Below are 24,281 nucleotides of genomic sequence, written 5' to 3'. Positions count from 1 at the left end.
TTTATCTATTCATTACTTCTATCACATACCACACAGTTCAAATGTCAAGTTATATTGTTAAGTTACATTATTTTACCCTAAAATAATATAACTATCTCACAAAATAAACAAGTATCCACACAAGTGTTCTAATATAAGATATATATTCTAAATATATATATTTACCCATTTTTATTTACAAAAACCAACCTCCGACACTTTGTATTTTGTTACAAAAAATTATGGCGAAGTTTATATTCGAAGCACAAGTTATAAAATATACTTGTAACGCTTGTTTAGAAAAATATTTTCTAAGTGTTGGAATTTTTAGAAAATTTCGCCAGAGTTTCCTTTGTAAATGGAGGTGTCCATGCTTATTAGCATATCATTTTCTTTTCGGAAAAATATTCAATCAATCAACAACAATTTACTAAACAACATTACACTAGTCAAGTGCAAAAACAATGCACTTTACATACAACATGAACTTGGTTTTTCATAAAAACGCGTAGTAACTTAGTGGGGTGTTTAGTGGGTTTAGTTGCCCTCCAAAGTGTTTTTACTTTTGTTAAAATCTCATTCTCGAGATTTTTAGATGTTTACAACTTGTAAACTCATTTTGCAAAAATGTGTATTTATTGGATCTTCTTGTTCTAAAAATATTTCTACGCTTATTTTGTTACTAAAATAGTGTAGGTTTAACAAAAGTCATAACCTTTCAAAAATCATCTTCTACTCTTGGTTTATTTAGGAAAAACCATTTGTAAACCTCGGATCCATACGATCGTCAACTCACTTTGTTCACTTATTTTTCAAGAAAGCATTTTGTTACCAAGTTTATGTTGAAATATGGAGGTGATTCCTTTATATAAAACACTAATCACCTCCTAACTTGTTAACTTAAGTTTTTAATCTTACTTTAACAAGTTCAACCATGATGTTCAACATCATATTACTAGTAATCATCAAGCAAGCATCAAGTAATCAACTACATAACAAAACAACTTTATTTCTAGCATTATTTCATCTTATGTAAAGTTTATATTCAAGTTTTAAGTTCATGATCTTTAGTGTTCTTGTAAGAATAAACATAATATTATCTTTAACTACTAAAAATAGGAAGTAACAAGAGTGAAAAAGGATCTTACAACTAGCTTAAAGCTAGGGAAGAAACAAGAAGCAAAAGTGGAGGATAATAGCAAATGAATGAGGTCCTTCAAGATCCGTGAACACCAAGCTTCGTTATTCACCTTCTTACACCTTGTAGTGCACTAGGAATGCTTGAACAAAAATTGAAAATGGTGGTGGTGACAAGGGGAGTTTTGGCCGAGCTTTAATGGGGGAGAGGATGCTTAAGAAGTACACAACAATATTTTGTGGAATCCAAGAAGAGATTATGGTTGGGATTTGTAGAAGATTGATGAAATCTTGTGGGGGTGGGGCCATGAAGAACCGAATTCAGCCATTGGGGAGGGGTAAGTGTAATATTTGATGAGTTAATAAGTTAATTAGTGGAAGTTGGATGCTATGTCTAGTGTAGGGGTGCAAACGAGCCGAGCCGAGCCGAGCCCGAGCTCGACCAGGCTCGAGCTCGTTTAACACATGAAAGCTCGAGCTCGAGCTCGGCTCGATTCGAGCTTTATTTCTGAAGCTCGAGCTCGGCTCGAAGGTAATTTTTCAAGCTCGAGCTCGGCTCGGGCTCGTTTAGTATTTATTTATTAATTAATTTATATTAATTATAATTATTATTATACATATAATTTAGTTTTTTTTATATTTATATAAATGGTAATTATTATTATATAAATATATGTTTAATATATTAATAAAAATATATAAACAGAAAGCTCGATTAGGCTCGCGAGCCGGCTCGAGCTCGATAAGCGAAGCTCGGGCTCGGGCTCGGGCTCGTTTACTAAACGAGCTTGTTTTTAGGCTCGAGCTCGAGCTCGTTTAAGCTCGGCTTGATCGAGCTTTTTTTCGAGCCGAGCTCGAGTAGCTCGCGAGTAGCTCGGCTCGTTTGCACCCCTAGTGTTTAGTGTGTACCGCGTATTATGTAATGTGTTATAGTGCTCGGGGACCATAACTAGCTCAGAAAAACAAAAAACAATGTTTCTTGCAATATTTTAGTGTTTCGGGTAATGTCCGGTTGTTCGGTTAGGTACTGTTCCGTTAAAGTGCTAAGTTATCCCGTATAGTGTTCTATATATATATCTTTTTGTAACATTTTAAATTTCCAACACTTGGGGAAACATACAGGACTTATTTAATAAATTTTCTGCACAAGACTAGTACGTTAACAAGCATATGTAAGTATGACACAGAAATCAGAAAGCAGTTAAGTAATTCAGCATAGTCTTCAAGCACTTTAATTAACATTAATAAATCGTACGGATACATGAAATTTTGAGGGTTGTCACAGTTAGGTTAATGAAACGACATTTAAGTCCTTTTACACCTAAAGGCTCTTTATTAAAATCTCTCTAAGTTTAGTTTTTACGGTTGTACTAAAATCGTTTTTTAGTTTATATCGGGTTAATATTGTAAATGACAACATTAATTATTTTAGAAATTCGTATCTTAATGTATGCTATTATTTCAAATATATTTTTAAGTTGATTAATATTTTTTGATTGATTAGATCTGCTAAACTTTTCCAGAAAAATCCACTCTTACTTCAAATATGTCTTTAATATATAATTTAGAATGATGATACTTTTGAATTAAACCTTACCAAAAACATATTTTTATAAAAAAGAGTAAATTACAAATGTTGTCCTTTATATTGACACGTGATTACAAACTGTATCATTTACCTTTAAAAAGTACAAAAAACGTACTCGATGTTTACAAACTCTTGCGTGTTATATCCTTTAGCCCTAACTTAGTTAGTTTTCATAGTTAAATCTGACCAAGTGGACCCCACATGAGGGTATTTGGTTATTTTATCCTAAATACTAAAATAAATACTTTTAAAAAATAAAACAATTACAAGTTTAAAATTACAATTATAAAAAATTATATTATAAATACACACACACACACACACACACACACACACACATATATATATATATATATATATATATATATATATATATAGAGTGGGGATCCTACGGAAAGTGTGTTTTTCCTAAAAAGTGTAAAAAGTCATAAAACACAATAATTTCAGGCATAAAACACACCTAAAACTCACAAATAATAGAATGAATATTACTAAAACACCATATTCAAACTCTAATAGTCCGTAAAAACTTTAAACACACCATCGTAGAACTATGAATATAAAACACACAATGCTAAACAGCATAAAACACAATAATGTTTGTCATTCCACAATCAGAGCCTTAACATCTAAAACACAACACAAAAACCACATACATGATGTTTTAGTAATCTTCATCATATTATTTGTGGGTTTTTGGTGTGTTTTATGGTTGATATTACGGTGTTTTATGACTTTTTACACTTTTTAGGAAATTTGGACTTTCTGGCCAACTCCTATCCTATATATATATATATATATATATATATATATATATATATATATATATATATATATATATATATATATAGGGTAAGGTTCATGCGAGAACCGTGAGAACCAATGTAAACACAACCTAAAATAGCTAAAAAAACCTAACCCCCCCCCCCCAAAAAAAAAAAAAAAAAACATAACCCCCCAAGCTAAATGCTAAAAACTAAAACCCTCAAAAAACCTAAAAACAAACCTAACCACCCCCCCCCCCCTCAAAAAAAAAAAAAAAAAAAAAAAAACCTAAACCCCCCTCCCCCACCCCCCAAAAACCTAAACCCCCCACCCCCAAGCTAAAATGCTAAAAACTAAACCCTCAAAAAACCTAAAAAAATCAAAAAAAAAAATCTAATTTTTTTTTTAATATTTCTTATGTTAAAATCGCTACTTTAAGTAGGCAAATAAAAAAAATTTTAAAAAAATTAAAATTTTTTCTTTTTTTGGCTACCAAAAGTAGCGATTTTTTTATAAAAAAATATTAAAAAAAAAATTTGTGTGCTTTTTAGCTATTTTTAGGCATTTTTGGTTGTGTTCACATTAGTTCTCGCGGTTCTCACAATAAAGGGTTGTTCCTAACGGATCTTTGTCCTCTATATATATATACACACACATAATCCCCCTTTCCCGCTCTATCTCAACTTTCTCTCTCTTTAACATCAGGACTAGCAGAACGTACCCTTATCGGCCATCACCACTACCCGACCACCATCACCACCTGCCCCTACCACTACCATTACCACTACCACCACCACCCACTTGATTCTATCACTGCCAAACAAACCCAGATCCAGACCTGAGCTGCATTACTCCGTTCACCACCAAATCCGAGCCATCATTAATCTCTCTCTACTTTTCTATCTTCTATACTCTCTCTCTCCAAACCACCACTGAATTAGCCCTAACTGCAGGTCTACATTCACTAAATTTGATGATTCTAAAATGACGATGGGATGAGAGGATGGTGGTCAGTGACTTTAAACCCTAGATCCGTAGGTTTAGGCAGATATGTTTAGGCAGATAAAATTGAATAAATGGTAACATGTTTTCTATAAATAAATGAGTAAAAAGTCTAATTTGCCCTCATGTGGGGTTCACTTGGTCAGATTTAATCATGAAAACTAACTGAGTTAGGGCTAAAGAATATAACGTGCAAATGTTTGCAAACATCGAATATATCTTTTTGTATTTTTTTAAGGTAAATGATAAAGTTTGCAATCTGGCATCAACATAAAGAACAAGTTTTGTAATTTACTCATAAAAAAAATTATATTAGATATACAATGGTAATGATTTTTGTGAATAAACTCAATATAACGTACACATAATTAACTAATATATAAAAAGGGCAAATTACACTTTTCGTCCTTTATGTTTATATCAGATTGCAATGGATACCCTTTAACTTTAATAATTATAGTCACAATCCTTTATTTGCAAAACTCATTACATTCTACGTCCTTTGTCTCTAACCTGGTTAAACTTTTCAGTTATCTTTGGTCATATAAGGGTAATTTAGCCTTTTAACTTTAAAAATTAATTAATAAAACAAAAATAATTTAGCTACCTCCATTCCCTAATATTTAGTCTTTAACCCTACACACATGAACAATAAGAACATGATCTGCATGTTTCTATGCGTAACCCAAAACACTACCAATTTAAACAGAAATACAAATCACCCCCCCCCCCCCACCCACACACACACATGAAAAACAATAACAAAATTTAAAATTCACTCCCAGTTCACTATGGCTTCCACCCATTAAATCACTGCCAATTACTTTTAGAACTCATCTTAAAACATAGTGTTGATTCAATTTAAAACCCAATTCGCCACTGAAAATCCCAAATTAGTAACATCAGCACAGATCCGTGAGGGAGAGCAAGAAACAGAGGGAGGGCGAGAAACAAAGAAACATCTTTCTTCAGATCTGAACCAGCAACTTCAGATCTAGCCACCGGCGAAAGGATCCATGGTGGTTGTGGGTGGTCGGATTACGGTTCTGGTGGCAGTGGTCGATTGTTGGTGGTGGTGGCAGTGGGAGTGGAGGTGATTTCAGATGGTAGTTTAGAGAGAGAAAGGGGTGGCGGTGGTGGCTATCAATGGTGGTGGTGGTTGGTTAGAGAGAGAGAGAGGGAGGGGGAGAGAGAACTGAGATAGAGAGACTTTCTTACATATATTATATATTTTTTTAATCTGATTTGTTTTATTTTTTGAATTTATTTTAGATAAATAAATGAGTAAAATTACTGATTTACCCTCTTATGCAAATCACATGTCATATTTAACTGAAAATTTTAATTAGGTTAAGCCTAAAGCACGTAAAGTGTAATGAGTTTTACAAATAAAGGATTGAGACTGTAAGTATTGAAGTTAAAAGGTATCCATTACAATCTGATACAAACATAAAGGACAAAAAATGTAATTTACCCTATAAAAAAACTAAAAGATATTATTAAAATGTAGGCAAAAGATCAAATACAAATAGACATCGTTTTAAAAAACGTTTGAGGCGTGCGTCTCAAGGCGCGCCTCGAGGCGAAGCGGCCAAAAAAACGAGTCTGAGACGCGCCTCAGAGGGGCTAAGGCGCTAAGAAAGCTACGCCTCAGGGGATTTTGATAGTTGTTTTTGACTTTTTGTGTCAATTTCAAGCATTTCATGTCTTTTTTAAAGTGTGTTTTTGATGATTTTGAAGAATCTGATGATGAAATTAGTTAGTAATATTATTTTTAAAATATATATAATTTTTATATTTATTTATTAATACTGTCTCGGCCTTACGCCTCGAGGCTTACACCTCGCGAGGCGAAGGGAAAGTGCCTCGAAACTCGTTTCGGTTCTTTTAAACCTCGGTTATAGATGAAAAGGGTTTAACAAATGCAAAACGATTGTGTTATCCATTTAGCAAGAAGCTATTAAATGAGAAGTGGGATTTAACAGCAATTCATGGGTAAAGTAAAGAGACTCGAACAAAAAATAGTTTCATATCAAGTCAAAGTAACTGCTTCATAAGCAATAAAGATTAGACCTGCTATGCATTTTGCTTCTCGGTACAGCACGTTAAAAAAAGGAGAGACAATCGGTTTGTTATAAAGTAATAGAACTCTCAGGCAGGCAGGCTGTGTTCATCACAGAAAGACTGGAGCCATGACCAGCGTTATCGTTGCAAGCATCTTGATAAGGACGTGCAGTGAGGGGCCAGCGGTGTCTTTGAACGGGTCACCTACACTGTAATATTAAAAGGGTTAGAGAAGAACCAAAGAGATTAATAAATAATCGAGAATATTGCTACTTACGTATCACCGGTAACTGCTGCTTTATGGCTGTCACTTCCTTTGCCTCCGAGGACGCCCGTCTCGATATATTTCTTAGCATTATCCCAGGCACCACCAGCGGTGTTGAAGAAAAGAGCCATCAGAATACCAGAAACCGTAGCAAACATTAACATGGAAGCCACAACCTTAGCCCCCAGTAAAGGATGCCCCGTATAGTAACCCAGTATCCGAAACAGAATGCCTGTTTGGGCAAATGAACATCTTATCTTAGTTTTAAACCTACGTAAATTAATGCAATATAGGCCTTTGATATAAAATTATAAAAAGATGAGCGCACCAATAAATATAGGTGATATAATGGCCAAGGCTCCAGGCTTTATCATCTCCCTCAGAGATGCAGAGGCCACAATTGCAACACATCTCCCATAATCTGGTTTGTCTTTGAAGTCCTATATATGGCAAAGATAAAGATGGGGAAAATCATTCATGACAAGTGCATTAGTTAAAACAATAAGACATTCCTGTTTGTTTGTTTGTTTACATGAATGACCTACCATTATGCCTGGCCTCTCAGTAAACTGTCTTCTTACTTCGTTAACAACCTCCTGGGCAGTCCGACCAACTGCAGCACACGCCCACGCACTAAAAAGAAAGATAAGCATGGACCCCAACAATCCACCAACAAATACTTCTGGAATAGCAATGTCAACCTGTACATGCAGCATTTATTTATTTAGAAAGAAAATAGAAAAAGACGCAAATGGAAAATAATAGACTTCCGGCCCCTACCTGTGTAAATGGGGTGTGAGCAAACGATGCTACTTCATCCATATATGCACTGAATAAAAGAAAAGACGCAAGTGCAGCAGATCCAATGGCAAACCCTTTGGTGGTTGCTTTTGTCGTGTTCCCAGCTGCATCCAAAACATCAGTGATCTCCCGGACGCTTTCAGGCTGCAATAGCGGGTAATCATTGTGAAGCTACCCAAACATCAAGTAACAGAGAGATAGAATGCGGTTTTACCTACCTGCTGACTCATCTCAACAATTCCGCCAGCATTATCAGCTATTGGACCAAACATATCCATAGTGAGAACATAGGCTGCAGTACTAAGCATACCCATTGTCGCAACTGCCGTCCCAAACAACCCACCTGTCGGATTTCCAACCTCATCAACCAGTCCTGAAGTTTGGCCCAACCAGAACGCCGAAACAATAGACACGCTTATCACAAGGACAGGAAGAGCGGTAGATTCTAGACCCAAGCTAATGCCCGCAATTATGTTAGTCCCATGTCCTGTTGAACTGGAAAGAGCTAATTTGCGTACAGGCTCATGTTTATAGTCGGTGTAATACTGAGTAATCCAAACAAATATGTATGCCGTCATGATTCCAACCAAACCACATAAGGCAAAATTCAACCAAGCAGAAGGAGCTTGTTCTGTGTAGAGCATCCACCGCGTAGACTGCATAGGCAACAAACAACTTAATTGACTATATATAAAACACAAGACAGCTATGCTCCAAGTCACTTGAAATATTACCAAACCAAAAGTCACAACCGCCAAAATGATTGTAACAGAATATCCTTTCTGAAGTATCGTCATAGGATCCTCCATAACACCAATCACTCCAGGATCACGTGTGCCACGTATTGAAAACATCCCCACCGACGATATTACGAGATCAAATGAATGGATGACAAGAGGAAACAAGATGAAGCCTGATGGATCTGCATGAAAACCACAAGCATATAGATGATTGATGAACCAAATTACATGTAAGAAAAAGATACATAACCACAATAGTGGAAAAGCATTAGCCATTATCTAACTGCAATTCAAAAAAATAACTTTGGTTCCCATCATACATTTCAAGTGAAGGTATCAGCAGTACCTTAAATCATCTATGGATTAAAAAAGTTAACGTGTCATACGGACCTCAATGTTTTCCAATATCATAGTGCAGACAAAGTCAGCAACCTTAGGCATTCACAGAACCCATCCCCATCCCCATTTTCAAATTTTAGGGAAAATTCATAGAATCCCCCTATTTCCCTCCTCGCTTGTTAAGAGTGTTATGTTTATGTTTATGACAGTTTCTTACTTGTGTCTTTGATTGCTTATTGTTGTAGATGTGATTGTTTCATCTGATGTTTGAATATTTGATTTGGCAGTCAACTTCATGTGATTGTTTCTTCTATGATTCTATATTTTATAGCATATGTATAGAACAGTACAGTGTAGACCTAGCTAGGTTTATTTTATTTTATTTTATTTTATTTTTTGAACGGCAGACCTATGTTTATTTAAGCTTCAATTTGAATTGTAGTTAACCCGACCGATAACTAGGTAAGGATCAATATATAGGAACTGATTATAGAGAACCAAATGATTTACCTTCAATTTTGCAGCGCTGAGCCATGGTTCCTCCAAGTATCATAGCACTGATTATCTCTGCAGCTATGCTCTCAAACAAATCAGCTCCTCTAGCTGCACAATCACCAACATTATCTCCAACCTTGTATGACCAAAATCAACAAAATCATTAAATCATCACAAACTAGACTAATATATCATATACAAATAATCAAGATATGAGAAACTGCAGTTAACATCCAAGCGAGGAAATTATTTGCATAAAAGTGGCAACAAGTTAAACAAAAGACATCACTATTTTTACAAATGCATCCCCAAACATATATAATTAACAAACTTAGCAGATAAACTGTAAACTAGTACTACTTACTAAAAAGTCAACTTCCTCAATACTTTCTATAGAAATTTAAGCAACATTTTACTAGTCACAAATGATTGACACGACCTTACTGTCAATGTGGAGAAATTATACAAGTAGAGAAAGGGAATGGGGGTAGTCAAGTGGCCCTTTTTATGTTTGTTTTAATAGCCCATCTTATTTTTGTGATTCCATATTACTACTTGCACCAGAATCAATAAGTCAAACTGATGCTGAAGCTGTTTCGTATTACATTCACCATTTATTTATGCATCAGCATCCAATAAGCAAGAACAACAAAAGTACAGAACTAAAAAAAGAAATGTATACCAGATCAGCAATGACAGCAGGATTCCGAGGATCATCTTCAGGTATTCCCTGCTCGACTTTTCCAACAAGATCGGCACCAACATCAGCAGCTTTCGTGTATATTCCACCACCCAACTGAGCAAAAAGGGCTACAAACGAAGCTCCAAAACCATATCCCACAAGAAGAAGAGGCACTGAAGACAGAAGGGCACATATTACAAACGGTTTTTTTCTTCTTATTCGTGATTTTGCCAAAGTTCTACATCAGATGACAAGAATAATAACCTAGCACATGCATAACAATAGCACAGTAGATATTGAGCAACACTATAACAGGTTTTCTAGTAAAAAAAAATCAACTTGCAAAACTTGACAGCAGTTACAGCTACGCCAAAATCTTTAGTATTCTTAGTCATTTTTTATTTGAGATCCTTGGAGTGGAAAAGCTGACTGTAAGCTAAGGCACAGATAAACTAAGGCTTGTAATTGTATTAAATTGTAATTGTGTGATTAGGGTTACATATGGACTATGGTGGGTGTTTATATAGAACACCATATGACCATATTACACCCATCTAGTCCCTATACTATGATAGTTTGTCTAATATTCCCCCGCAAACCAAGCGCGGGAGCAACTTTGTTTGAAATCTAAAAATAAAATAAAATAAAAATAACATAACAAAAAATAAAGATAGTAGGTCTTCATTCTTCTCTGCCTTGCTTTCGCCTGTCACCCACATTATTGTTTGTTTTTTTTGTGGTGTTGTTGTTCAAGTATGACCCAGTCCACTAAGCTTGTAACCATGCCCAACACCACCTAAGACAAAAAAAAAAAAAAAAAAAAAAAAAAAAAACCCTATTCATTAAGCCCATGTGCCACAATAATTTCATTCCCTGTGCCACTAATCTGCATTGTTTGGCCACCCATGTGAAAACAGCTTTTGTGACTATTGTTGAATAGTCGAAACAAACGATAATGGCAGAAGTTAACCAAAAAAGCCCCTCAAACAAAAATAAACCCCAAGTGTGTTCTTCTAAGCCGTATCTTGTTGTCGCCGTACCTTCTCATCACCAAAGTCATTTATGGCCAGTTCGTTTTGTTTCATCTGACCACCGCGACTAACAGAGACTAACGCCGGTGATTGTGACCGGTGTTATCGTTGTCTCATCATTTTTTTGTTTCTTTTCTCCGGCGACACTTCGGTGCCTCTCTACTAGCGACACTAACTGACTAGGGTTTATTCCCCTTGTTTCTACGAAACTTTCAGGGATTTGTATCCCTTCCTATGTTGTCAAAAGCGTTAGGCGCACTTAAGGCGCAAAGGTCTCGCCTGGAGCCTAGGCGCAAAAAAAAAAAAAGAGGGCTTTTCTAAGTAAGGCGCCGTGGTAAAAAAAATAAAAGAAATTATATACAATAGGCATAAATTTAATGGTTTTACACTATTATAAGAATATAATGTAAAAAATCATAATATCATTTTAGACTATGTACAACAATAATTAATGTTTGTAAAAATATCTAAGTATTTATAACAAACTAAACCAATAAAGTGAAAAACAATTTAAAGATCTTTAGTTGGGCCACCCATCTATAGGGCAGTTCACGAGCCGAGCCGAACCGAGCAGACCTTTGTTCGTGCTTGGCTCGTTTACAAACCGAACCGAGCGGAGCGGCTCATTTAGAACCGAGGCTCAAATCAAGCGAGCATTTTTCGAGCGGTAAAAATTCCGAGCGAGCGTCGAGCGAAGTTTGAGCGATTTGCACAACCGTGTCGCCCAATTTAAATTCTCTGAGAGTGATAGTGACAATGTTGGGTAGCAAGTTTTTATGTCTTTAAAAACATGCGCATTTCATGGCATAATATTTTTTCTTATGAATAACAATGTTGTGGCCGACGAGGCGATGATTATATTGCACGAACAATTATGTTGAGAGCAGGAGACGATCGACTTAGGGTAACGACATGAAACATTGAGGCGAAGAGCAGACTATCGTTTAACGGTTTATGGTTTAACTTTTAGATTTGATATTGATTTTTTTATCGGCGTGGTTGGGCTAGTACGTATAGAACTATAGATATAGTTGTAAATTTGTATATGGTGGACCAAAATCTAACAGAGTGGTACATATAAAACTCTAATTCAAATTTATATTTAAGTATATATGTATGTATAATGTGTGTATATATATATGTTTATTATATATGTAAGTGTATATGTATGTATACTAATTAAAAATAATATTTCGAGTCGAACCGAGCCGAGCGGACATTTGCTCATGCTTGGCTCGTTTACAAACTGAACCGAGTGGCTCGTTTACAACCGAGCATCAAATCGAACGAGCATTTTCCGAGCAATTTCCGAACGAGCGTCGAGCGAGCGACGAGCAATTTGAACGGCCCTACCCATCTGTTCTATAAAATAGTTTAGTTATTTAAAACAAAGGCTGGCCCAATACCATCTACACATAATATACAAAAGGCAGCCCATCAATTTTATTGAATTAGGGTTTCCTATCAAAAAGAGCAGCCGACACCAGTCCACCACATTGATGGTCGGCCACAATGCTCTAGAGTTTAACCAGGTAATCTTCAAGAAGTTGCTAAACCAGGTTCCTAACTATCTACCCTCTCCAAATTAACGTTTTAGGCCGTCCCTTCTTGTTTAAGGCTGTTTTTTCGGTTTAGGGTCGCTTTTTTGCGTCTGCGCCCAGCTCCAGGCTCGCCTGAGTGCGTTTTTTGAAAAAAGACAGATTTGCGCCTAGCTCTCCACCAGGCGGTTTAGATGCGCCTCGCTGCGCCTGAGCGCCTAGCTCGCTTTTGACAACATAGATCCCTTCGTCGGCCACCGTTGTGTTGTGGCGACTGCGATACTTGGGTTTGTTTCCCCTCGCGTTCTTCTCCCGCGTTGCCAAAAGAAACAACCACTATAGTGGCGGCGGCGTTTAGGGTTTTGTAGCAAGTTGTTTTTGAAACCCTAAACGCAGGGAGATAAAAGTTGCAGTTGTCTAATTGTTGTTTGTTGTAGATGCGGCAGCTAGCGTTTGTTGTGATGGTTGTAGGTGCGCCGGCTAGGGTTTGGGGTGTGGTTGTAGGTGCAACGGCTAGGGTTTGGGTTGTGGTCGTTGTAGGTGGTGTTTGGTGGTGGTAACAGGTAGTTGTAGAAAGGAAGAAAAAGAGAAAACTGAACGTTTGTTGTTTGTGGTGGTGGTAGTAAGGCGGTGGGGGTGGCCGGCCACCCCTCCGACGAGTTTTCGGTATACCATAATGTCGAGGAAAAAAAGTTAATGAACAGAAGTTATTAAGAGATATCAAATTAAATGATAAAGGAAATATAATTAAAAAACAAAAAAAAGAATTATTAAAAACAAAAAACAAATGATAAAGGAAATATGATTTTAAAAAGGAAAAAAATATGTTAAACTTAAAATAAATATAGTAATAAAGTATTATAATATTAAATAATAAAATATTAATAACTTTATATCATTATAAAAAGTTTATATAGAACACCATATTACACATCTAGTCCCTATACCATGATAGTGTGTCTAATAGGCACTAACTAAATTTAACATATCGTGCACCTAATTTTAGGGATGGCAAAAATACCCGATCCCGACGGGTATACCCAAAACCAAAAGTATTTGGAACGGGTATACCCGATACCCGACGGGTGTTCGGGTATGGGTAAGAAAAAAAAATATTTAGCGGATATGGGATAGATGATAGTATGATACCCGACCGATTACCCGAAACTATATACCCGCAAAATTTTAAGTATTCATAATTGTTAGTAATGTTTCTTGTAGCTTTATTATTTGAAAACTAAACTTTTCATTTGAAATAAATATTTTGATGACGTTATTCATATTTATATGCTATGAAATGCAAAATTATTTTTTGAGATTAATATTATATTATATTTTAATATATATATCAAATATTATTTCAGTGATGATGAGGTAGAGGATCCTGTAAAAAGTGGGACTTTTGTGAGAAGTGTGAGAAATAATTTGGGAATGACAAGTGTCCTTTATCCTAATTAATTCAAAAGGGTATATTAGTAATTTGACATTTTTATCATTTAATTGATTTCCAAGAATAACTGCCAAAAAAAAAATTGCCGATGAGTTTTTTAAGGTTTGAATCGAATTTTGAATTAGGAGAAATTTTAGGAAACATTATACATCTGATTGTTTTATATTCTTCATCATCTTTTAATCGCAACATCTTTTAATCATACATTGTTCATGGCGTGGTGTTTTAAAAAACTGGAGACATTGACTATGATTCAACTTTCAAGTCATGGTGTTTTATCTGGAGACATTGTTCATGGCGTGGTGTTTTATCTATGACTTGAATCATACATTGTTCATGGCGTGGTGTTTTAAAAAACTGGAGACATTGACTATGATTCAAGTCATGGTGTTTTATCTGGAGACATTGTTCATGGCGTGGTGTTTTATCTATGACTTGAATCATAGATGTTTAAAACACCACGCCATGAACAATGTCTCCAGATAAAACACAATGACTTGAATCATAGTCATGGTGTTTTAAAATCTGGGAATGTTTTGTATTGATAAAACACCACGCCATGAACAATGTCTCCAGATAAAACACCATGACTTGAATCATAGATGTTTAAAACACCAAGCCATGAACAATGTCTCCAGATAAAACACCATGACTTGAATGATAGATGTTTAAAACACCACGCCATGAACAATGTCTCCAGATAAAACACCATGACTTGAATCATAGTCAATTTTATCCAGTTGTTTTAAATAACCACGCCATGAATCTGATTACAATTCTCTTTATGATAATGTATGACGAATATGTAACCAAAGACCTCCTACAATTAAGGTGAATCATTAATTCCTATATTTAAGAAAAAAGGAGTGAATGTAGGAGTTTTTGGTCGTGTATGATATGGTTACCATATTTCAAACATTGAAAAAGACACTATTGCCCTTCAATTTTACATAAGGTCCCTCTAATTAAAACACAATTTACATTTTTATACCCTATTGATCTCAACCATTAGATCAAATATCCAATGGTTTAAAACACTTCTTACCCTTCTTACATTTTAGACACTTTTTACCATATCCCTACCCGTGATGATGATATGTAAGTTATTTATCATAATTTAATATATTATATAGAATTTTAAAACATAAGATTATAAAGGAAAATAAAAAATAAACATACATGAAAACCCCAACGAGCATACCCGATAAATACCCGCCCAATACCCGACGGGTAATGGGCCGGGTATGGGTATGGGATTAGCCATACCCGACCCATTGCCATCCCTACCTAATTTAGATATGGACCTATTTGTGTGTCACATAACAATGGGATCTCATGTACATTAGAGGAGTTTAAGATCCCAAACACTCAATGAACATTTGGAAACACGGGCTCCATAACAAATTGCACAAATGCACTAACTAATATAGTAAATCTCTTGACTAGTTAATTGGAAGAAAGTGACACTCACAGTCAGTAACCTTCATTGAACCTGGTGAGTCCACTCCCAACCAAACATAGAAGGTGGCATAAAGAATCGCAACACCAATCACAGCCATACCAACAACCACCAAGGCGGAGAAACCACCAGCACGAACAGCTATCTGAGCATAGATATGGCAACTCAGTGTCGTGGAATACCTATAAAAAATTATTTAGAAACTAAACAAGAATAACCTGTAGCGCCTCTCTTGCAGACCGTCTTGCTGCACTCGAAACACGAACATTAGCACGTACAGAGACCCACATACCAACATAGCCAGCCATACCAGAACATACAGCTCCTAAAAGAAAAGAAATCACGGTGATAGACGCAGAAGTTAACCTGCATCAGCAGCATTGCCCTAGTCAACAACTTTAATATGAAATATAGAAGGCATATAAAAGAACTATTGACATTATTCCCATTCTCACCTCCCTAAGCCAGAAGATTCTTGTTGAGGAGTGGTACTACGGAACATATATATGCCAAAGATCACCAATGCTAGCAATAATGCCATCTTAGAGATAGATCCATATTGAGTCTTAAAGAAACCCTCAGCTCCATCGCGTATTGCATCTGATATCTAACAAAGAGAAGTCAATAGCTTAAGCTCATTAAATTAAGACACAAGATTTAACCACAAAGACAAAAGCATCCATAAGAAAAATCTTGTAGGTCATCATAACATTAGATCAGGCTGACTAATTCGCAATTCCACAAGCTCAGCAAGTTAACCCATCTTGGCATCATACCTTATTGTTTGTGCAGGGAGACTAAGGTAGTGCAGCTAGTTACATAAGTGAACAACTGTGTATAAATTACCAACTTGAGTGTTTTTCCACTAAGCAAGAAGGACGATGGGCATCAAGTCTTAATCAGACCTATTATAAGATTACTACTTCTCTCTGCACAATGACTGCTAATTGAGTGTCTAGACGAAAATAAAGAGCATTCCAGTTTCCAACGCCCCTTATGAGTGTTCCCCGATGCTTTAATATTTTTAGTTACGTCTGAATGAGCTTCCTAGTAGAGGGGTAAATTGGTCTAGCTCTTCGTACATGCATGTATAGACTAGCACATTAGCACCAGCACCAAACATGCAAGCCATGCCATTTGTATTGGAGCTCTTTACCGAGTATCAATTATGACAGTAGTGTAGATTGTAGAAAGCATTTGCAGCCAATCATAGAACTTCCGGCAAAAGATACTCTAAAGTCTAAACGAGTGCTGTCAGAACTCAGAAGTACAAAAGTTGGTGCGCCATTGGAACAGCCGATAGTGCTCCTATTATCAATTATTATGCTTAGTTTTTATTTACTTTTACGAAGAATACTGTCTTAGTATTATGCTGAACAGCTCCTCTACATAAAGGAGAACTAATTTCTAATGGGACTTCTTTTTACGTAAATGTTTATCTTGAAAACTGAAGGGTTTCTCTGGCTTGCTCTAACATCTTTATAATCCTTAATATGAAGTAGTGCTTATCCTTAGTCCTTACTCCTTAATGGTTTACGGTATTGGACTTATCTTTCATTTATTTCTTCTTACCAAAATATAGTGACTAAAAGATACTTTAAAGTTTAAACCCATAAACAAATCATGTTCCTTCAAAACACACACCTCAAAAAATGGCCATACCAAGAGATCAAACTTTAAAACAAACTCTCAAGAAGCAACAAGATAGACAAATTGAGGCCTGCTGTGAGCAGACAAATTGACTTGCTAAGTGCCTAAGTAAGTACAAAGTATAATCTTTTGCTTTCTTCGTATGGCTCAAATCTTTGTTCACCCTGTGAAATCTAAACATATAACATATTGTTGCTTCAAAATCCATGTCAGATTAGGGATCTGAAAACTGCATCCACATCCGTAACCGATAGATGTTCAAATGCATCATTCACATCCATACGCAGTGGATGTTAAAACTACTATGCAAATATAGTAGTGTATAGAAGAAGTAAATGGGTGATTTCCTAGTATACTAATTTTAATGGGTAACTTGTTTAAAATAATCCCTATAACAAGTAGTATGTTAAATTTCAGTGAAATAGCCACCCTGTATTGATCCTTCAAAGTTAAAAATAATCCCTATAACAAGTTGAGCATATGTACCTGAACCATTTCAGGAGGTCCTTCATCCTTGGCAAGTACCCAATTAGTGAGATATATTGATATGACGAAACTGATGATGCAAATTGAGAAGACAAAGACAATGATCGGTGAGGTACTAGCACCAATGTAAAAAATAGCTCCAAAGCCCAAAAACAGGAGCACAAAAAGAAGACGGACGTTCATTCTCATGAGAATTCGGAAAATCTGGCACAAGTCAAAGTAGCATATACAAACATTAAAAAAACAGTACATAAGTAGTATGCACATAAAGTAGAAAGTTGTCAGCAATGTCTAGAATTAAGGATATTTGGAGTCTGAACATGAACAATTGAAGAATGCTTACCAGAGGTATGCTAGGTTTACTGCGCATGTCCGGAAAGGTCCTCGGTCTCTCTTGGTAAGGAGCCAAGTTACCGGTTTCCATGGCATCATCCATCGAATTCGCCTGGGTCAAAGCTTACAGTTGCACAGACTCCTGGGGCAAAAAAAAAAAAGATGTTATGTATCATGCTGAAATGCAGGCATTGTTGGATGTAAGTTACCTTCGTTGGCAGGGCAGGGGTTTTAGCATGTGTGAATCCTCCCTCTGTCTAGCCCTAATTATCGGGTATGGATCAACAGATCAAGATACAGAAATTAAAACCTAAATCAGAGAGATCGATTACCTGTTGATCGGGATTAGTCTCTTTTCGCAGTCGCCTGATAAAAAAAAGGGCTGATCGATCTTCGGTTTCAATTTTTTCTCTCGACTTTGACTTTGGGCGAGTGGTGTTTTAAATTAAAATTAATAGATAGACTAGGGTTTCTATTTCTCCATTTTTTAAGCGCAGGGATGATTTTTTTTTTTTTATTATTAGTTTCAGATTTCAGATTTCAGATTTCAGATCAGATTTAGTTCATTGCATTTTAGGGTTTTTATTAACATTTAGGTTTTGGTTTAGTGGTTGATTTTTATGACTTAAGCATTGTTTGTTTTTTTCTTTTTTTGATTTTGGGCTTGAGAAGCAATGTTAAAAGGAAAAGAAAAACACATATAACATTAAATTTGATTTTTTGATTTGGTATTTGTTCAGAAATCTTGTTTTTGGATTTAGGAAAAATAACGTTGTAAGTTTTGGTTTTGAAATAAGAAATGTTTAGAAGATAAACTTTTGTACAAATTTTAAAAATCTAATTAAATTTATTATTTTTTATACATTAGGATTGTGACCCGCCGCAATGCGGCGAAGATTTTTTAGTTATAACTAAGTCAATCTAAGACTCGCACGTTATGCTAAACTTGTCAAACAGGGAAAAAATAGACGATGTAAAAACGTTCACCCACACACGCACGTAGCGTCGTGTTAACTTGCAAAATTTAGAACGAAACGTAAAAACGTTAAACCAAAGACGCACGTTGCGATGTGTTAAGTCACAAAATTTAGAACCAAGCATAAAGCGAAAAAATTACGGAAAATGAAAAATATAAAGGACCAAAGTTGAAAATAAAAAAAGTTATGAGGATAGATTGCAAAAGATAAAAAGTTTCAGGTTAAAAGTAAAAAAACAAATAGTTTTGAGTTAAAAGTAATTTATGAAATACTTTTGGGTGAAAAGTAAAAAAAATCAATTTTTTTTTTTTGGAAAACCTCAAAGCCAACGTTACGACAACCATATGCATAACCATTTTTTCTTTGAAAACCCCCCAAAGCACACCCCGCGTTGTGGCAGGGCGTAAAACGGTGTCAAATAGTACTAATGTCACACAACCGTCATCGACCACCAACGCTGACTCAACCTAGGATATGCGTGTTGCGACGAACCTGTCAAACATGGAAAAATTGAGGTAAAAATGTTGAACCACACATGCACGTTGCGTCGTATCAACTCGAAAAATTTAGAACTAAACGAAAATTTGCGAAAGATAAAAAGTATAAGTGACAAAAGTTGTGAAATTAAATTGCAAATAATGAAAAGTTTTGGGTTAAAGTTAAAAAAACAAATTATGTAGGGTTAAAATTGCAAAAGGTAAAAACCTTTTGGTTAAAAGTAAAAAATAAACTTTTTTTTTGGAAAACACCCAAAGCACGATGTACAAGTGATGATGCACAAAGAAGTTACAAAGTTGGAATAATTTTTTTAACGGCAAATTAGGATCACTAACGGACCATTGGAGTATTATCGTAACACCAATAGAACTACCCGATTATATCCATCTCCATAATCCGAAGCCCAATAAATACCCAAAAAATGAAGTGTATTGCTTGCGTGTCATATTCGTTGCCCTAAAAAATGAAGAGTGAGAATACTGTTGTTGGTTTAATCGGTGAGATGTTAAATCCAGTTTCTGAAATCACAGGCCCTAAAGCTAATGCTGGACTAAAATTGAAGAGTGAGAATGCTGTTGTTGGTTCAATCGGTGAGATGTTAAATCCAGTTTCTGAAATCACAGGCCCTAAAGCTAATGCTGGACTAAAATTGAAGAGTGAGAATGCTGTTGTTGGTTCAATCGGTGAGATGTTAAATCCAGTTTCTGAAATCGCAGGCCCTAAAGCTAATGCTGGACTAAAATTGAAGAGTGAGAATGCTGTTATTGGTTCAATCGGTGAGATGTTAAATCCAGTTTCTGAAATCGCAGGCCCTAAAGCTAATGCTGGACAGAGTGAGAATAGTGTTGTTGGTTCAATCGGTGAGATGTTAAATCCAGTAGGCCCTAATGCTAATGGTGATGGTGATGGTGTTCGGGATTTGGGAAATGGGAGCTCGGTGGTGTACTTTCCCCGGTTCCTGAGCTATGAAAAGTCATGGGAGTATTTTCATTATCTCGATAAACACATCCCATGGACCAGACCTACCATTTACGTCTTCGGTAAACCTTTTGTCCAGGTACTCTTTCTTTCTTTCAACTTCCATACTGTATGTATGTATCTACAAGAGATAGTTTATACTCCTCCTGCTGTACATCAGATATCATTTTACTGTTATTTAGCATCCTTTTTGCCACGTTCAAATTGGCAATAGGCACAACCAACTTCCTTCTTGCCATTCTTCTTCAACACTTTTTTTAGCATGATCATGGTGGCATTCATTCCACACTTTGATAAAGTAAGTAATGCCACATTGCATCTTTTATGTTTTCCACAGCCTAGAGATGTATGCTATATTGCAAGTAAAGGATTGAAGGAACTAATTTACAGTGGGCATAAGCCAGATGCGCATTCTTGGGATGATTATCCACCTTTGAAGGAGATTCTGGAGGAGGTATTCCTCAATTCATTTCATTTCATTGTTACAAATGACTGACTGACTGACATAATTTTCCTCTTAGGTACACAAAGCCTTTCCTGGGAGTCATTTTAACAGCTTACTTATCAATAGATACAACAGTGGCAATGACTATGTTGGTTGGCATGCTGATGATGAGAAGCTTTATGGACCCAATCCAGAAATTGCCTCCATTTCCTTTGGATGCGAACGTGACTTTTTCTTGAAAACAAAATCTCAAGGTACAACTTTTCTCATCATTCATTCAAGACTATCTATCTGTATTGGGTGAATCTTCTTCGTATATCATGTGTTTCAGGTGAAGTTGTGAGAGAGCCTCCCAGCAAGCGAGCAAAGAAAAATAAAGTGGAGAAACACTGTTTCAAGTTGAAGCATGGGTCACTGCTGCTTATGAGGGGCAATACACAAAGGGACTGGCTCCATTCAGTTCCTAAACGAGCAAAGGCTGAGTCTGCAAGAATTAATCTCACCTTCAGGCGGGTCATGCAGATGTCATCCCGCCGCCTGCTTCTGTAAACACGTTGCTCATCTTATTTGTCTCAGGTGTTTTGAACCAACTTTATATCTCTCCTACGCACATTTCTCCTCTCTTCAACTCTATAATTAATCATGTTTCTTTGTGCTGTTTCTATATCAGTAGTATCCGTACAAGAATAAAAGTGCAGTTTTAGGGCTATCATAATCCACAACAAAAATGAATTATAAAACATAGTAGATTCAAACAAGTTTGTGCTCTTCATGGCTGTTGTTAGTAATGAATCAACACAAATGAAGCCAAGGTACTTGTGTTTTCTCATCTGATCTGATTTTCATGCCCCCTTTTTCTTCTTCATGTATAGTTTTGTTTTGAAAATCCAGTTGAGACCAACGGCATTATGCACAGACTATCAATGAAATTAACGCACTAATATACCAATATAAAATTGGAAACTAATTATTGCATAGGATATTACTAGCATACCTACCAATCTATTTGCTCGTCTGTACACACAATTGTATTAATATTAACTAGTTGGGACAACGTGGTTCCATATGCTTGGTTGTGTATGCTAGGTTTTCCAGCTCAAACCAAAATGAGTGTCTACCTTGCATCTTTGAGGTTGTGAATATTCAAAAGTGGTACCATATAGTCTGTTGAAAGGATAGAAATGTGTCAGTCTTGAACAACATCCAAAAGTGGTGCATTTTTCTGCTTCGGTTTCTTCGCCAAGACAAACCATTAGGCTGTTCGTTACATGCTCACGCCGTAGCACACATCAGTAGCTTAACGCCTGTTATACTGCCCCAACCTTCTGTGAATGGGATTTAGCCCCTTTGCCGATGAAGCATCTAGCCTAACGTGTGTGATAGATAGATGAAGGGGTGGTGGGCCCCATGTGTTTCAATCAATTAGGATTAGGGACTGTTTGTTTTTTTAAGAAGAGCTTTCTGACCTCTTATGTCTGCGCCGCGTAGACCACGCGCAGACCTTTGGGTCTAAAGACTGTTTGTTTTCTCGAAGATCTTTCATTAAAAAAGGTCTGTGCGTCCTTTTTTGGGGGCAGATATGGACTCATGTCTTCAAACCTCTTCTCATTCTTTTTTTTTCCCAACTACGACAAACACAATCACCCCCAAAAAAACCCTAGCTCCTCTCCTCCTTCTCCCCTCCACACAGCTGCCCTCCTCCTCCCCTGATTCATGGGAGGTTGCCGACGTAGACGCCGCCATGAGTAGGTTAATGCTCTCTCCGAAGCGCGAAAGCAACAATTCATCGCCTAATTTGACTACTGGTTCTTCGTCGGAGATTAATTCGGATTTGTTAGCGTTAGCTCCGTGAGGTCGTCGTCTGGTGGTGTGTTGGAGGATTTGGTGAATACTGTTGATCAGTTTGTTCGTGAAGCGTTGCAAAACCCTAGGGAGCGTCTTTCAGGTGTGTCTTATGGGTTTGATTATGTTTAACTTGATATTTGTTTGCACTAGTTGATTATTTGTTACATACATAAAATTGAAGTTGCTTATAAGTTAATAACTAAGGTAGTTCTGTGTATATGCACTGTGATTATGAGCAATCGCACTTTTTTAAACCAAGGATAATTTTGTTTATTATGTAATAGGTTAAAACTTGAAACTGTGACATTGTAGAATGACAATGAATCAAGTATTTGCCAGTTGTTTCGAGTAACAATCAAACTCTATTAAGAATGAACCAGTTTGCCTTTGCTTTTCATTAGTTTTGTTTATTATCGAAGTGCATACATGAGTTTTGCCAACTGAAACCTTACTCTAGGTTCATAAGATCCCATCATTGGCGTATAACTTCACCACCTCCCAATGAAAATTTAAAATATAATGGTGTTATTTCAGTAGCTTGCAGAAGTTAAAAAACAAACAGTCTTCTTCTTGCAGACTGCAGAGGTTTGGTCCACCTCTTCAGCTAGAGATGTCTGCATATGTGGTCCGCAGACTGTAGACGTTTTACCTCTGGAAAAACAAACAACACCTTATTGTTTTTTTTTATTTTCTTTAAAAATTATTTTAATAGAGTAGTGGGTAGTTAAAATTTGTGAAGCCATTTCACGTTAAAATGAGAGAAAATGGTGTGGTGATGTGTCAGTGAAGTAACTGTTACACCTTGCACAACATCCAAAAGTTGTAATTCAGCTGATTAGTCCATATTAATGTAATAGATGGTTTGCTACTTTGCTGTTTACATGTAGATATGTAAAACTCACGTTAAAACAGGAATAAAAAAAATCATATTTTTTTTTAAAATTTTGGCAACAACAAAACCTGATGATTATATTATATAACATTTTACGTCGGATGTTAGCTACAGTTTTGGTCTCCATGTTTTGCCAACCTACATATGCCGATAATTACCACCTCTATACATAACAAAACACAGACATGTCACCTACCTGCAGCCTGCTTATACCACCCACATCCACCGCTATGGCGACATCCACATCCAGTTATTACCACTGCTTTGCTCTGTATTATCAACGTCACCTACTAACATGGATCAAAACCGCTCTGCCCCAAATCGACGTTGGCGACACAACCACCACCAAATCGAAAGCTCGTTGCTTTATCTAATCCGTCCACAACCCAAGTGACAGTTTTCGTCACACGATTAGGACTCCAAGAGGTACGCTTAAATAAACTACATTTTCAATTCCAGTTACGATTAGGTTACTATTTTCAACTTTGAGTGTTCGTTTGGAAGAATCGTCAGAAAAAGTTTTGAACGAACAAAGTTTTTTGTTAGATTTGGGTAATGTTGAAGAAGAAGATGACCTTCACCCATTTGCCTTGTCTCACTGCCATTGTTGTTGATTTGCGCCCTAATTTGTTGTTCAACTATTGTGAAATGCTCTCCTGCATAGACACGGATCGGCGGCTATTTGTTAATGGTTAACCTTCTTTTAACTTATTAAACGAATCTCGGTTAACATATATATGGGTGGGTCATTTTCATTTCGTTTTTTAGGTTCTGGTATGCATTCATTACAGGTTGGTTTGGTGTGTGTTTTTAAAGATACCCATATCAATTTGCTATCAAAG

General features: G+C 36.2%; 2 protein-coding genes across 3 annotated transcripts; one reads left to right on the top strand and one right to left on the bottom strand.

Moving 5' to 3' along the window:
- Positions 1-6,426: 6,426 nt before the first annotated feature.
- On the bottom strand, positions 6,427-18,358 carry LOC110939579 (pyrophosphate-energized membrane proton pump 3). Of its 2 annotated transcripts, XM_022181140.2 has the most exons (16): positions 18,137-18,358; positions 18,014-18,067; positions 17,815-17,946; positions 17,472-17,675; positions 15,791-15,942; positions 15,554-15,701; positions 15,348-15,480; positions 9,858-10,030; positions 9,191-9,311; positions 8,336-8,523; positions 7,820-8,257; positions 7,581-7,745; positions 7,346-7,501; positions 7,129-7,240; positions 6,813-7,032; positions 6,427-6,744 (listed from the first exon to the last, which is right to left on the bottom strand). In XM_022181140.2, the coding sequence occupies exons 3-16, from the start codon at positions 17,905-17,907 to the stop codon at positions 6,645-6,647; spliced, it is 2,403 nt and encodes an 800-aa protein (XP_022036832.1). In that variant the 5' UTR covers positions 17,908-17,946; positions 18,014-18,067; positions 18,137-18,358; the 3' UTR covers positions 6,427-6,644. The 2 variants fall into 2 exon arrangements, with proteins under 2 accessions (XP_022036832.1, XP_022036833.1); XM_022181141.2 differs by lacking the exon at positions 18,014-18,067 and having other exon boundaries at positions 6,460-6,744; positions 18,137-18,293.
- Positions 18,359-19,708: 1,350 nt separating this feature from the next.
- LOC110939578 (DNA oxidative demethylase ALKBH2) lies at positions 19,709-21,460 on the top strand. The gene is made up of 4 exons (XM_022181139.2): positions 19,709-20,336; positions 20,595-20,711; positions 20,779-20,956; positions 21,034-21,460. Exons 1-4 carry the CDS (start codon positions 19,743-19,745, stop codon positions 21,249-21,251), a joined length of 1,107 nt encoding a protein of 368 aa, XP_022036831.1. The 5' UTR covers positions 19,709-19,742; the 3' UTR covers positions 21,252-21,460.
- Positions 21,461-24,281: the final 2,821 nt, after the last annotated feature.

This window comes from Helianthus annuus, chromosome 5 (assembly GCF_002127325.2).
Source record: "Helianthus annuus cultivar XRQ/B chromosome 5, HanXRQr2.0-SUNRISE, whole genome shotgun sequence".
NCBI lineage: Eukaryota > Viridiplantae > Streptophyta > Magnoliopsida > Asterales > Asteraceae > Helianthus > Helianthus annuus.
Note: the sequence above shows the minus strand (reverse complement) of the source record. Positions and strands in the feature narration are given on the sequence as shown.

Coding starts and splice junctions, on each gene's coding strand:
- LOC110939578 (XM_022181139.2), top strand. CDS start 19,743: ATGAAGAGTGAGAATACTGTTGTTGGTTTAATCGGTGAGATGTTAAAT. Junction 20,337..20,594: donor TCGGTAAACCTTTTGTCCAG/GTACTCTTTCTT, acceptor TGTTTTCCACAG/CCTAGAGATGTATGCTATAT. Junction 20,712..20,778: donor TGAAGGAGATTCTGGAGGAG/GTATTCCTCAAT, acceptor TTTTCCTCTTAG/GTACACAAAGCCTTTCCTGG.
- LOC110939579 (XM_022181140.2), bottom strand. CDS start 17,907: ATGGATGATGCCATGGAAACCGGTAACTTGGCTCCTTACCAAGAGAGA. Junction 15,943..17,471: donor GACCTCCTGAAATGGTTCAG/GTACATATGCTC, acceptor TCTCTTTGTTAG/ATATCAGATGCAATACGCGA. Junction 6,745..6,812: donor GCAGCAGTTACCGGTGATAC/GTAAGTAGCAAT, acceptor TTAATATTACAG/TGTAGGTGACCCGTTCAAAG.